Source organism: Triturus cristatus, chromosome 5_1 (assembly GCF_964204655.1).
Source record: "Triturus cristatus chromosome 5_1, aTriCri1.1, whole genome shotgun sequence".
Lineage (NCBI taxonomy): Eukaryota > Metazoa > Chordata > Amphibia > Caudata > Salamandridae > Triturus > Triturus cristatus.
In genome coordinates, this window is record NC_140587.1 from 462,549,114 (window position 1) to 462,563,248 (window position 14,135).

The following is a 14,135-nucleotide window of genomic DNA, read 5'->3' on the forward strand; positions in this document are numbered from 1 at the left end:
TTGGCAAAAACAATAAGTCTAGCTTCCTGATAGCAGACGTCTTTGGTAATAGTTGGGCGAGTGTGTTCCTGATGTAAAAAGAAGAAAAAGGCCGCACATAGTGATCAAAAATTGATTACCAACTATTTGCAAAATGTGTTTGATTATGAGGCGTGACCTATGCACTCATAGGTCATGTCATAACATCTTCAGTCCCAGAGGGTTGCAGACTGACCTGCCAAAACAATGTTAATTAGGGAGGATGCGATTTGCAGTTCCCTGTAAATGACTACATTCCCAGGCAGTCGGACCACTGCCTACACCCCATAGACTGCCCAATATGATACCTAGCGGGGGAAGCTGTCAGTTTCCCTTTTGTGAATGGATTACTCCTTTAATGAGTTGGTAACATATCAATAGTTTGAGTCCACAATTGTGGTCACAGACCATTGATATGTCTCATTGCAATTTGACAAAAAGGTAACCATGCACAGAAGGTCATGGCCAAGATGGACTGTCTATTGAAGCAAATACAATGGCTGAAGGGAGCTAACTTAAAGGGACCAATTATGATGTCAGTCGGAGATGCCTCCAACTGACATCATTGCGTAATCGGGACTGACCGACCTCTGGTCGACGGTCCTGACCGCAGAATTATGATGCGACCACACATGGTGCGGTCGCACACTCCCATTTCCCTATAGGAGCTTCTGCTGCAGCCGTAAACCGGCCATAGCACAAGCTCCCATAGAGAAATGGGAGACTGTGTTCATCCCTGCACCGCGTGGCAGGCACATCATGTTGCCTGCCACATGGTGCAGGGATCACGAAAGGTGCCCCCTCAGCCCCCGACCAGAGGCCGCAAAGAGAAGGGAGCCCCCAAACTCACTTCCGACAGACTTTCCATGTCGGAAAGCCTGGCATGGAATGCCTGTTGGAAACTGAGCATTGTAATCCCAATGGCGGAAACTCTGTCCATTGGGATTAAGGGCCGGTCTCTGACTAGCTGACGGGCTCCTTGAGCCTGTCAGAATCCAGCCAGAATGAACGTCTGGTTTCAATTCTGACCGCCTAGATTGAAATTTAGCAGTCGGAATTGAAACCGCGGATGTCAGTCAGAGACTTTCCGACCGACATCGAAATAGGCCCCTGAGTCTTTTTCTCTTTGTATTTCTCATGGTACTTTTTTGAAGAATTTATAATATATGGTCTTTCCATAAGATAAAGCTGTCTGTAGACAGACCTAAAAAGGAGCAGTTCCCAGTGCAAATGACCTGTGGTTATGATCTAACACTGACATCAAAAACCACTGGTACCACACTTTTAGGACAATAAACATTACAGAAGAGCAGACCTCTTCTTGTCTCCACATTAAATAAAAAAAAATGTATATATATCATTAATGGTTAGTATACTGATACACATAGAAAATTCAATTGAAAGAAAATATATTGTAAGAATAATTACTCTACGTAATGACAACTGTAGGTATTTCAGTAGTTACATTCTGCTTATACTTCACCAATCATCAATATCAGGTTAGTTGACAGAAGTTGTTTAATATCATTGATAAGCCTGGCCAACACACCTATTTCACAAAAGTGCCTATTTTAACTTCCACATATTGCTCTCTTGTATGGAGTTCATTGACCAGGTGTGTCTATGTAAATGTAAATGTCAAGATACTTATAGAGCGCACTGTCACCAGACGGCCACCTTGCGGTGTCGCCTTTGCGGTTTCCTGGCGCTGATACTCATACCCTGTGAAGTGTCCACTCCTGGGCACCCCCAGGGTGAAGCCAGGCATCCTTAGTGCTGTTGGGGCCGGTGTGGAGGCTAAGCAAGCTATTGCCCAGAGTTGCAGCGTGGGGCCCGTGATTAGAATAGGCACTGAGGCGAGAATAGACAGGTCCGAGGAAATTGAGCCCGAGCCCCGCCGAGGCGGGAATCGAACCCTGGTCTCTGGCCAGAACTCTGCTTCAGGGTCTGCCGCTCTAACCATTGAGCCACACTCCTCCACAAAACAGGGATGATCACATCATGATAATCCCAACACTATATCGTTTTGAAGTACTAATCTTTATTTACTGTGCTAGAGAAGTCAGCTCACTACACTGGGGCTGTTTAGAAGGTTTCGCTTTTGGTGTCTACTCCTAGAGAAACAACTTGATCCACAAGAACATACACCTTCTTGAACCAAGCAATGCCCCTAAAATCTGGAATTCCTTACCAATACACATCAGGACCAACCTCTCCTTCTCATGCTTCAAGAATCAGTTATAGGTTCTCCTCCTTAGCCAACATCTCAACTAGTGGATCATCATTCGCCCAATGAGAGCATCTCCACCCTCTGCTCTTTCCCCGGGACCACCCCCCGCTCTTTCTCCTCCGCTATGCGCAGCCACTGTTTGGACTTGATCTGACTTTCTAAGTTTGATTAGACTCTTTATCTCGATGTAGATATATACTGAACTGAAGTGCTCTGATACCCTCGGGTCTTGCCAGCACTATATAAAACTCTTAAATAATAAACCTCCACAAACTGTGGTGCACCTGAAATTTCAAAGACTACCTCTACATAAGGTATTGTCTCTCTTAATATATACCCTACATGTTGTATGTAAAACTATAATAATGTAAGGGTATTTAATTGAATACGTATACATTAGTCCAGTATGAACTTAGAGTTCAAAATATATATTAAAGCTATAAAAAAGAAAAATGTCTTACACAGGTTGTGTTTTCCATCACGTTGCAGTTGTCCTTATCAAAGGTTTCCAGCTGAAGTACTTTGACTCTGCAAGGCAGAAAATGGCAGCAGCGATCCATCAGTATTAGGAGAGAGTGCGCACAGAAAATGGAATCAATCATTTATTTTCTGTTGGTGAGTTGTATGGTGCCAAAGGTCAGCAATCAGCTGTCTCTGCAATATGTGCACCCATATCTGCCTTTGGCACAAACCTGATGCGGGCAAGAGTTCACTGTTTGTGTCGGGATACTCTGCACTTGTTGTGACAAGGCAAAAGGCATGCGAAAAGATAGGCAGGCAGAATGCAGAGACTGGAAGACAAATCGGAAGACAGGCATAGGAAGAGAAAGACAGGAAGGAAAGCAGGAAGACAGACAAAGGAAGGCGGGGACAGGAAGTCAGAGACAGAAATGCAGGCAAGAAGGCAGACACAAGAAGGCATACACAGGAAGCAGACAGGTTAATGCTTCTTTGAGGAGTGAGTTCAGGTGTTTCTAAGAAAGATCAGACGTCAAAACACTCTTTGTGGGTGCACACTGCACACACAGATACGTTTTTTGGCACGGTCAAAGGGGCAATTGCCCAGGCCCCCTCCTGACAAACTTTCTCTCTATTTGACCTCTGCATCTTCTATTTCTCTGTGTGTAAAACTCTCTCCCCCTGCCTGCCTCTACCCGTAACTCGGTTTCTCTTGCCAACTGCATATTAAGGGTTTGGGGGGGGGGGGGGGGGTCTCAGTTAAGACATATTTTATCTGTTGTGTGACCCTGTTAAAGTTTAACATATCATTTAATTTTGTTTGGCATCACGTAGGGCATGAATTATCAGGAAATGGATAGCAAAATATAAATTTGACCCCTACAGGGAGGCCCCAAAATATGTTTTGCCCGGGCCCCCAAAGAAATTAAAATGGAACTGTGTACACAAGTGGTCCCAGGCCATGAATGGATAAAATCCTTCGATTAAATAAAAATGTTTTGCTTCTTTCCTAATTTCATGGAGTTTTTAACATAAGCACACATTTAACAATACTTTCCTGCATAAAAATATCTATCTTTGTGATGGTAAAACAGAGCAAACAGTATATACTAAAATACACATTTTACCAATATAGCATATCCAGTGCAATTAACCCCTATTCAGTTTAAGCATTATCGCCGCAGAAGGAGTTCTCCGTTTCATGTTTGGACTATTTTCAAAACATGTTCCTATGATGTGGTTTTGGCATCAAGTGACAGGCACTGTTCCTCACCTGCTTAGGCGTGCAACTGCGACCGCAATGTTAAAAAGAACTCCGAAAAGTAGTCCTATATTTGCAGCAAAGCATATTGTAACCACGTAGGTGAAAATCCAAATGACCTTTAGGAAACAAAATACAAAACACAACGAAGATGTTTCAGTTCACAGAATCAAAATGCTGCATTTTGGAATGTGTAACCAACGCATATCACGTTTCTATAGAGTGCACCAAGTTATTCTCTAGTAATGTTTTTTACGAGGAACAATGATAAAATTTAGTGACGATAGAAAAAAACCGCAAGAGTTTCATTAAAAAATATGAATGTGTTTTTATTATTTGTGCACGTTTATTCATTTTTGGGGGAAGGTTTGTAAGTGCTCCATCTTGCTGATCGCCACTCCTGGGCATTATGAAGTGATATTATTTGTTTGGACATCAAATGTTATTTAGTAAAGATAAAATTGTGACTGTTTATATGAAGGCCAGGGTCTCCCTCCCCCCCCCTCCCCCCACAAAAAAGCGTGGGATTAAAAAAGAGGGCTTGGGGGGGGGGCAAAAAACAATAAAATGTAAAAAAAAATGCACCCGATTCCGAGATGTGGAGGCAATCCACGTCGTTAGAGGAAACGGAAGGACACTTCTATTTCCTCTTAACGATGTGGAACGTCAACAAGGAAGATCGAGGAGAGGTAAGGGGGTATGAGGGGGTGGTGTCGGGCAGGGGTAAATTTAAGTGGGAGATTTTTAGTCCGATATCCTTCAACAAGAAAATGACATTAACATGCATAATTTAACAACGAAAATCGTTGAAAAAGTATGCATGTTAAAGGCATTTTCGTGGTAAAGGATATGCGTGGTGATGGCATTCGCGTTGTAATGCATGCATGGTAAAGGCATGCGTTGCAACGGAATGCGTTGTAAAATCATACATTCACCGCGGTCAGTGCAGGTAACAGCAGTGGGGCCGGTAAGGGGAATTTCGAGGGACGATGCAGAGGGAAATTTAATTATTTATTTAATTTTCTCTCTGCATCGCCCCTCGAAATCCCGGCCCCACCACTGTTACCTGCACGGACCGCGGCTGGATGGGGGTGGAATCCCTGGATAGTGGTCAAATAGGCCGCCTGAACTAGGCACAGAGAATCAAATGGAAGCATTTGAGGATTTAGGTTAGCCAGGCCACTTAGCTCTGGACTCTGAATCGCTGACAGATCTTTTGGACAGCGTAGAGTTACATACTTGCAGTAGTTACATACAACGCCATCTCTTAATAAACAATGTGGTACACGATTTGTTTTTTGCAATGGATCAAAACGTGAGTTTATCTTGTATCAGTGCACATCTTTGTTCGTGAAGGAGGTTATTGGCATAGGGTGCTGTAGCAGATTATATTTTGATTGTTTCATTGACATTTTTTCCAGTGGCAATCTACGATTCTATGGACATTGGTATCTGTAAACAACATAATGTAGTGCTGTCTTTATAACTACACTGCATTATTTTAAAACAGTTATGAGGGAATCAGCATGAACTCTTTTTTTCAAATCTGTTCACGTTTCCCCAAAGACTTCCAGCAATGAATCAATACTGGACCATTTTGGTAGGCTGACTCACGGATTCAGGCAGTCATTTTAGGTTTCAATATATTTCCAATGCCATTTCTAAAGCAGAGTGACAACTTTCATTTAAAAAACATTTAACATTTACCTTTTCATCCCTTTAACACAGCTCTGACTCACAGATCCATCCGTGTCCCCCTTCTAGTCCCTCTCTAGAATGGGCAACTCACCCCATTCCCTCATCGCCACTTCTTTCCCTCTCCGCAAGCTCTTGATTCAGATTTTTCTCTTCCTGCCTCTCTGAAATGAAGCCTCGAGTCGCATCACTGCATAGTACACTCCTATGTGAGAGCTGTTAAGAATGTGGCAGACGCACAGCCTCTTAGGGAACTGCAGCTCTTTAAATTCTTAATGAAAAGGATGTAGCAGGATGCTCCAGGGTTTCCTGAAGGTCTCTTTCCCCTTCCTGTGCTGTTTTCATCATCCTTCCTATGATGAGCGCCCACCACAGTTTCTGAAACCATGTGTCTTTGAGGGAATGTGGGGGTGGCAGGGACCACATTGAATAAGAACTGGCAGCCTGTGAGATGATTTTCCCCTTGCTAGTATGTAACGGGAAGGCTGCCTCGGAGAGGCTGTCCAGCAATGTGACTCCAGACATTCCGCTAACTGAGATTCCGTAGCATCTCCAACTCCCTTTAATACCCCTTTTCAGGAAGATGTCAGTTGAGGACAAGACCATATCAGGTGCATAACAGGTACTCACCATCCCACATACTCCTCAACAGGAAAATCCTCCCACCCAAATGTCCTATGCCCCATATTTTTTAAGCATGTAATTCCAGTAACACGGGATTGCAAAAAGGGCCTCCTCTTCTGCACGTCCTGCGAAATTATTTCTTCTGTCTAACACATCCTCCAATTGGGTATAATCAAGTGTTATTTTCAGTTCTCTCTCCACACTCTGTAAAAGAGAAGTTTCTCTTCTATAGGACTAGTGAGAGTCCAATTATCACAATATACAGCATCGTCCATCATCAAAGTTCAACAGGAGCATTTCAAAGGGAGTGAGTGCCTTTTGCTTCCCACCGCCCCTTCACTTAAAGGTGCCATACCCACTGCCTCAGATGCAGACAATTAAGCCTTTCTCTCTCCAGCAATCCAAAGTGTTCTCTGACTTGAATTCACGTTTTGATTTCTTCTTCACTCTCTCTTATATTGCAGTACAACCCTCTCTCCATGTCTCAAAACCTTGCCTCACTTAACTAGGTGTGAAATCTTTGTCGTCACATAATGGAAATCTGGTGATGGGAAAGTTGACTGTCTCCATTTGATGCCTATCCTTTCCCAGACCATTAATGTAACTCTCGTCACCAAGGATACATACAGAATGGACTTCTATGTATATGAGGGTTCCATGGATTCTAGTCCTCCTTCCCTTGCTGTGAACCTCTAATCTTTCTCCTACAGTTATCCAGGTCTGGGATCTTGCTAACATGCTCAGTGTATGGCTGTGTGTTTGTCTCAGAGCACCGTAATGCCCAAGTGCGATACAGAAGTATACTCAATAAAAAAAACGAAATGGGACCTCACACAGCTGTGCACAACTTAGGGCCCAATTATAATGAGGGTCGCAAAGACTGCGACTGCAGGTCAAGGGCTTTCCAAGCCTCATCGAGGTTTCAGTTTTGACCGCCGCATTACAATGCAAGAAAAAACAACAACTCTCAACTGGTATCATTCGACCAAGACAAATGATTTGCATGTAAAAAACATTACAAAGGAGATAAGGAAGACTCAAGAAGAGAATGATTTAAGAAAAATACTGTATTTAGTTTGGGAAAAATTGCCTACATAAAAACATGTATAAATTTGAAAAGTCCAAAAAATGAAGCAGTAATAGCAGCACTGTACATACAATTAATATATCATAAAGACAACCCGGACTTGTACTTGGTGCTTAAAGTGTATGTGACACGAAGACGGCGACGCAAGTGACAAGGTGAGATCAGCAAGGGACGGCGCAACGTGAAGTGAAAGTGAATAGTGGAATGATAATTACAAGGTTCTGAATTCAATTTTCGACATTACAGAATTATTTTTACATCAATTTGAGGAACCATAAAAGCCATCAGTTAAGCTGAAAAGGTCGACGGCGTTTCGATCCTGATTAAATTGGGATCATCGTCAGGACAGGGTTGAATTATTCATCACAGTGCTAAATGGATGAAGGTTCAAGGTTAAGGAACGGTGGAGAGAAAGGGTCCAGAGTAATTCTGGGGCTGGGTGACAAAGGGCGGGGCGCTGGATCCAGAGGAGCAATGAAAGTCAGCAGGTCTGGGTCGGCGAGAATTACTTCGAAGTAATCACCTTTGCTGGAGTCCTGGTGACTGAGACACCCCCCGGACGTCATATTCATTAGGCAGTCCTGACCGCCCTAATCCCCTGAAATTTCCTCCGGACACCGCATACATTAGGTTGTCCTGGCCGCCCCTCCCCCTCACTCGGATCCTCTCCGCTCCAGTCCATTATGATCATGGATTCCTCGTGAACCACTTTCTGTTTCTAGCCCCTAGTCGTTTTATCTGAAACGAATACCAATTAATTAATTGTTGACACCTGATCAGCCAATTCGCCTTTACGGCCACGAGTTCATTCTCGCCGACCCAGACCTGCTGACTTTCATTGCTCCTCTGGATCCAGCGCCCCGCCCTTTGTCACCCAGCCCCAGAATTACTCTGGACCCTTTCTCTCCACCGTTCCTTAACCTTGAACCTTCATCCATTTAGCACTGTGATGAATAATTCAACCCTGTCCTGACGATGATCCCAATTTAATCAGGATCGAAACGCCGTCGACCTTTTCAGCTTAACTGATGGCTTTTATGGTTCCTCAAATTGATGTAAAAATAATTCTGTAATGTCGAAAATTGAATTCAGAACCTTGTAATTATCATTCCACTATTCACTTTCACTTCACGTTGCGCCGTCCCTTGCTGATCTCACCTTGTCACTTGCGTCGCCGTCTTCGTGTCACATACACTTTAAGCACCAAGTACAAGTCCGGGTTGTCTTTATGATATATTAATTGTATGTACAGTGCTGCTATTACTGCTTCATTTTTTGGACTTTTCAAATTTATACATGTTTTTATGTAGGCAATTTTTTCCTAACTAAATACAGTATTTTTCTTAAATCATTCTCTTCTTGAGTCTTCCTTATCTCCTTTGTAATGTTTTTTACATGCAAATCATTTGTCTTGGTCGAATGATACCAGTTGAGAGTTGTTGTTTTTTCTTACATTATTACCCTATCTCAACGAGGTTTACGGGTTATGCTCCTGTTGTTCTTTTTTAGCATTACAATGCAGGCGATCGAAACTGACACCAGATGGTCATTCGGACTGGATTCTGATAGGTTCAAGGAGCTCATCGGCCAGACGGAGACTGTCATTTAATTCTAATGGATGGCGTTTCCACCTTTGGGATTATGAGGTCAGTTTCCGACAGTCTTTCCATGTAAGCGACATTGAGGGCTTCACCCTGTGGCTTCCAGTTGGGGCAGAGGGGGCACCTATGCAGCTCCACTGAGAATCCCTGCACCGTGATTGCCACACGGTGCAGGGATTCACACAAACTCCCATTTCTCAAAGGGAGCTTGTGCTACGGCTGATATACGGCCGCAGCACAAGCTCCCATAGGGAAATGGAAGTTTGCGGCCGCACCATGTGCGGTCGCATTGTAGTTAGGCATGCGGTACCGCCGACCAATGGTCAGGCGGTTCCCATACCAATACGGTGTAGTGCAGACGCAAGTCCCCAAGATATATTCTAATAAGGCCCTTAGTGTGTAAACTAACATGCACCAACCTTTGTCTGTTTCATTCCACATCCATTGGATGAGTTAGCATAAGCGCCCAGCTTGAAACGACTAAACCTCACCCCTATGTAGAATTAGGCACTGCCATTTGAATTCCATGAATTAAGCCAGGAGCACTCCTGGAACTCAGGAATAAGCCTTGAGCATTACAAGAGAAAGTCAGAGCAAAATCTTTTTGAATTAGACACAGTATTCCATATTCTATTTGTATAAGTTTGGTGCTGATTTCATCCAGTATAAAATACATTTTAAAGTTACTTACACAATCATATTTGTCAGTATTCCAATACTTCTTCAAGTCGCAGACCTGCATAAGCATTCCTTTCAATGACACCAAAACGATACTCGCAAGAACACACTGAGAAGAAAAATGAAATTAAAGTTACTAAATTCAAGAAAATCCTATAAATGATGATAATGAACATTCTTCACCCCTTAAGTGTGGCTTAGATGTGGAAATAATGGAAACTGCACACTGAAATCAGGTTCTGATTTCCTAGGTCAGGCTGAGTGAATATTAAATGTTGTGATATCTCTAATGACTACAGAAAATCTGTGAGATATGCAGAGTTTTTGGCAGTCATATGTGGCAGCTAAATGTGGGAAGGTAGGTGTACTCAGAGAAATGGGAGAGCAATTCAAATGCTTTGAGTGCCTTCACCATTTGAGTTTATGGGTATTCAAAAACATTTTCAAAGCTCCTCACACCTCAACCTTACATGTCTAAAACATACACCAGAGACATAGGCGGTGCCGAAAGTGTAAGAAACACCATGGAACGTCGTCATCTTTCGGTAATGTATTACAAGAGAACTTACAAAAAGCAAACACGTTCCATATAGAGAAAAAACAGAAATGTGAAATCTCACAAGGATCTTAATCCAACACCTGCACACTTTCTTCAATACTAAACACAAAAAGGCATATCGGTATGGAACATAAGCATACATTACAAAATGTTTAAACGCCACAACTTTCCCTGGCTCTTTAGGTTATGAGATTCACATGATAAATCTCCTTTATAAGGTAATGTGTGTGTGTGTGTCAGAGATGTACGACATTTTTGTGAATCAGTCTCTTCAGTCCCTTCCAATTTTCAAATTTCAAGTTAGATAACTCATTTTAAAGATTACGAAAATAACATTTAAAAAACAGCTACCACTCAAAATATGTTAAACCCCATTTGGTTCGTCAGGCCCACTGAAATCTGCCCCTGCGGCCGGCTCGCCACATTACGATGCAGCAGGTGGAGGCATTGGGCAGAGGGACCAACCGTAGTGCTTCCCATGGGCTGTAATCCCTACAAAAAGTGGGGTGCCTGCCCAGACACCGCTGAAGGGATTACAATGTCCCTTTACGCCTGCCCTTATATGGCGGTTCACCTGCCATAAAAAGCAGGCAGAAAGTGATTTGGGGGCCCCTAGCAGGGCCCCTTTCTCCGCTGGCCCTTTGCTATGGGGCCTGCCTAACCATCCTTGCACCATGTCTCAGGCACTGCATGGGGCCTGCCACACGGTGCAGGGATGTTTCTAAAGTGTTTATTTTCTATTTGGGCATATGCTGCAGCCCGCAGCACAAGCCGCAATAGAAAACATACACATTGTGACTGCTGTAAAGGCAGCCATATTATAATCAGGGCAGCAGGACCACCAACTTATAGTCGGGGGGTCCTGCTTCCGCTACAGTGCCGGTCGGACAAGAGTCTGACTGGCATCGTAATGATGTCCTAAGAGTTTCACTGCAAGTTACCTGGCATTGCTGATGGGGATGACTGCACAATTATTAGCTGCCTGCGTATTACATAATATGTGGAAGCGCAATACACGTGTATTACCCCAGAGATTTCAGTGGCTAAAAGCAATTGAGATACATCGGGAAACTGCAGAGAGAATAAGGAATTACTGTAGGCACCAACAGTGTTATTATTTTATTTTAATTATTTTATTTTAATTATTGTATTACCCAGGGGATTCTTGGGCTTTAAACCATACACCCTGTTCATTCCGCACCCGGGTGTTAATGGGAGACACAGTACCCTTAACTCTAATGGGTGAAAATAACACCACCAGGGTACTCTTAGCGAGACCCTAAGTCTTCATAAAATAGTACAACGCATGTGGCAAATAATTTGAGGGACTCTAACACCTGGGTTAAGGATTCATAAACTGTAAGAATGGATTTGTGTCCAGCAAAGTTCAAAATATACAACATATTTCTGCCTACAACCAACTATGCTTACATACATTAAAATTGACTGCTCATAAAATTGTTATTTTAATTCAAAATGTAATGGGGATTCCTGGTGGGCTGTTAGATCCCAATCCCTGTGTAAAACAATGTTTATGAGATGTGTACATAGACCACAGACCTACAACTAGCAATCCATGCATACCATGCATATGCAGTCCTTCATGCACACTGACTCCTGGGCATACAGTTATCCATGCCAACATTGCCAGTCCTACACTTGCATTCAAAAAGCACACAAGCAGAATTAGATAGATTTACAGGTTTACAGAAGGAACAACAGATTTAGTGATGGGTGAGCAGATGGATGTATGCTTAAGGTACCCTTAATCAATAGCTCCTCTGTTGAGGAAGTAAAGTTGGAGGTGGAGAAAAGATTGGAATGCCGATACCTATTTACTCCTACACATCTCTTCTGGCAATAGGTGATGAAATACATTAGTCTTCATGACCAGCCAGTGGGGTGAGTGAAAGACAACAAAGTAGAGAACATGAGTGTACAATATTTCAGAGAGTACATGGCATGGGGTGTGGCTATCTAAGTGATGCTTTGTTTCTCACCTGCTTCCAGTCAGTTAATTTTTCTGCTGGACAGATTACCAAGTAATGGATGGAAAATCTGAGTAAACCCTCTGGATTACTAAGTAAATTGGTGATAAATTTGAGAACACCTTGAAGATTTCTATGTGGTAGGTGCCGTATCTTAGCATGTAATGAGTACCAATGAACATAGCATCACAATAAGGTTGTAGAACGTATGTACAGCCTCAGAACAGGAGTGGAAGAATAAAGTAAAGTAAAATACCTGAAAGAATGGACTGAAGACCATTTTTTTTGTCGGCAAGAAACCCAGTAAAAAGCACAAGTAAAAGGTAAAAAGCAGCGTTACCTGAAAATAGTTCAAAGAGTACCTGAATTGAGACCCACACAAACAAAATGTATGTGTAAGAAAAGGCAAAGATGGAGACTTTAAAGTGTCTGGCCTGTGTGTCATGACTACAGAGTACATGGGCATACCAGATGGTACTAGTTGCCTTTATCTAATGTCACATTCTGTTTTTCTAAGGCAAATTCCTCAATCCTGCAGAGTTGTCATGTACTCTTGCAGAAACTAACAAGGGATGGACGGACATACAGATGGCTGAATGCTTAGTTTAAGAGAGGGAAACCATTAAACCCACTTCACTATTAGCACATCTGCGATGGAAATTACATTAAAAATGAAGAAAATAGTCAATCCACTGACTTTCATTCAAGAAGTCCCTTCTGAGTGATCGAAAACTTAGATATGCAATCAAATCCTGTCCTTGCACTCTTTAGATACCCATTCTGTCTTGCAATGCATAATATTTCCCGATCTAGGGCTAGCCAATGTCACATTTAGTGTTGTCAGTCCACCCCATTTACCAACACCATGTACTCCGTTCTGGGGTTTTATTTTATAAATCAATGCTGTAAGTGTACAAGTTTGCAAACAAGGACTACAACTTTCAAAAAGCAATGATCAACTAAATTAAAACCAAAATCTAGAAATATGTAGTTTAGCATACATGCATTGCAGCTTGCAAGCATATTTGCAAGCTGCAATTTGCATGATGTTACCTGTAGAAAGTTACGTTTTCTATTTTAAACATATATTTGTTTTTCTAGCGTTCTTTCAAAAGATTGCATTTTTCAACAAAGAGGAAACATTTACATTCCTTCCGGTTGCTCAGTTATCTAAGGCTTTGATTACGTTTGTCCAAAGGCTGCGTTTATGTTTGCATGTGAGTGGCTTTGCAATAAATCTATGCAATAGGCCACAAATAAGAACATTTTCTTCGAACACAGAGGCTCTTTACAATGGTTATTTAAATGCCATGAAATGCTCTGAAGAGAGCTCTTGTCCGCCAATGTCAGATACATGAAACCAGTATATTCCTTTTGATGAAACAGAAAATAATCTTTTATCCACCACTGAAGCAGGACGCCATCTGTTCAGCCAATCAAAAATCCAGCAAATAAACTTGTAAAACTGATTGTTCCTTATTCTTAACCTAAAAAATGATATGACGTTCATAAAGCCAAACCTAAAAATAGTCAATAGCCTGTCAATAGCTTGTACACTAAATTGTTGCAAGCAATTACATCTAGTGTTGGCTCTAATTTACTTCAATTTAGTACATTATACCAGTTAGTAAAATCATCACCATTGGTAGCCAATACAGCAATGGACCTGCTATGTAGACCACAAGGAGTATCACAGAACAGGATACGAGGGAAGCCACCTAAAAAGTAAGATAAAAGTCAACATCTCTAAATGATAAATGACACCTGAACAATGCAAACTCATTCAAATAATGCCCTGGCAGAAATCGATTCAATTATATAAATTAAATAATGGTAAAAAAAACTCACTCTTGTGAACCTGTCAACTTAGATATTACCAGTGGCGGCTGCAGCCACGAAAACTTGGTGGGCAGCGCCGGGAATAATTAAAAAGAG

At 42.2% G+C, this 14,135-nt stretch overlaps 1 protein-coding gene across 9 annotated transcripts in view; it reads right to left on the minus strand.

Moving 5' to 3' along the window:
* SLC26A7 (solute carrier family 26 member 7) overlaps positions 1–14,135 on the minus strand; it is a 566,650-nt gene that overhangs the window by 57,693 nt on the left and 494,822 nt on the right. For 7 of the 9 annotated variants that reach the window (XR_014961519.1, XR_014961518.1, XM_085605292.1 and 4 more), the window contains 4 exons: positions 13,841–13,918; positions 9,667–9,762; positions 3,981–4,087; positions 2,710–2,776 (listed from right to left, as the gene is read on the minus strand). Coding sequence is in view for 6 of the 9 variants with exons in the window: in XM_085605292.1 (XP_085461418.1) it covers positions 2,710–2,776; positions 3,981–4,087; positions 9,667–9,762; positions 13,841–13,918 (348 nt within the window). In the remaining 3 variants the exon portion in view is untranslated. The remainder of the gene's footprint in view (positions 1–2,709; positions 2,777–3,980; positions 4,088–9,666; positions 9,763–13,840; positions 13,919–14,135) is intronic. The other 2 variants (XR_014961520.1, XM_085605294.1) reach the window with 1 other exon arrangement.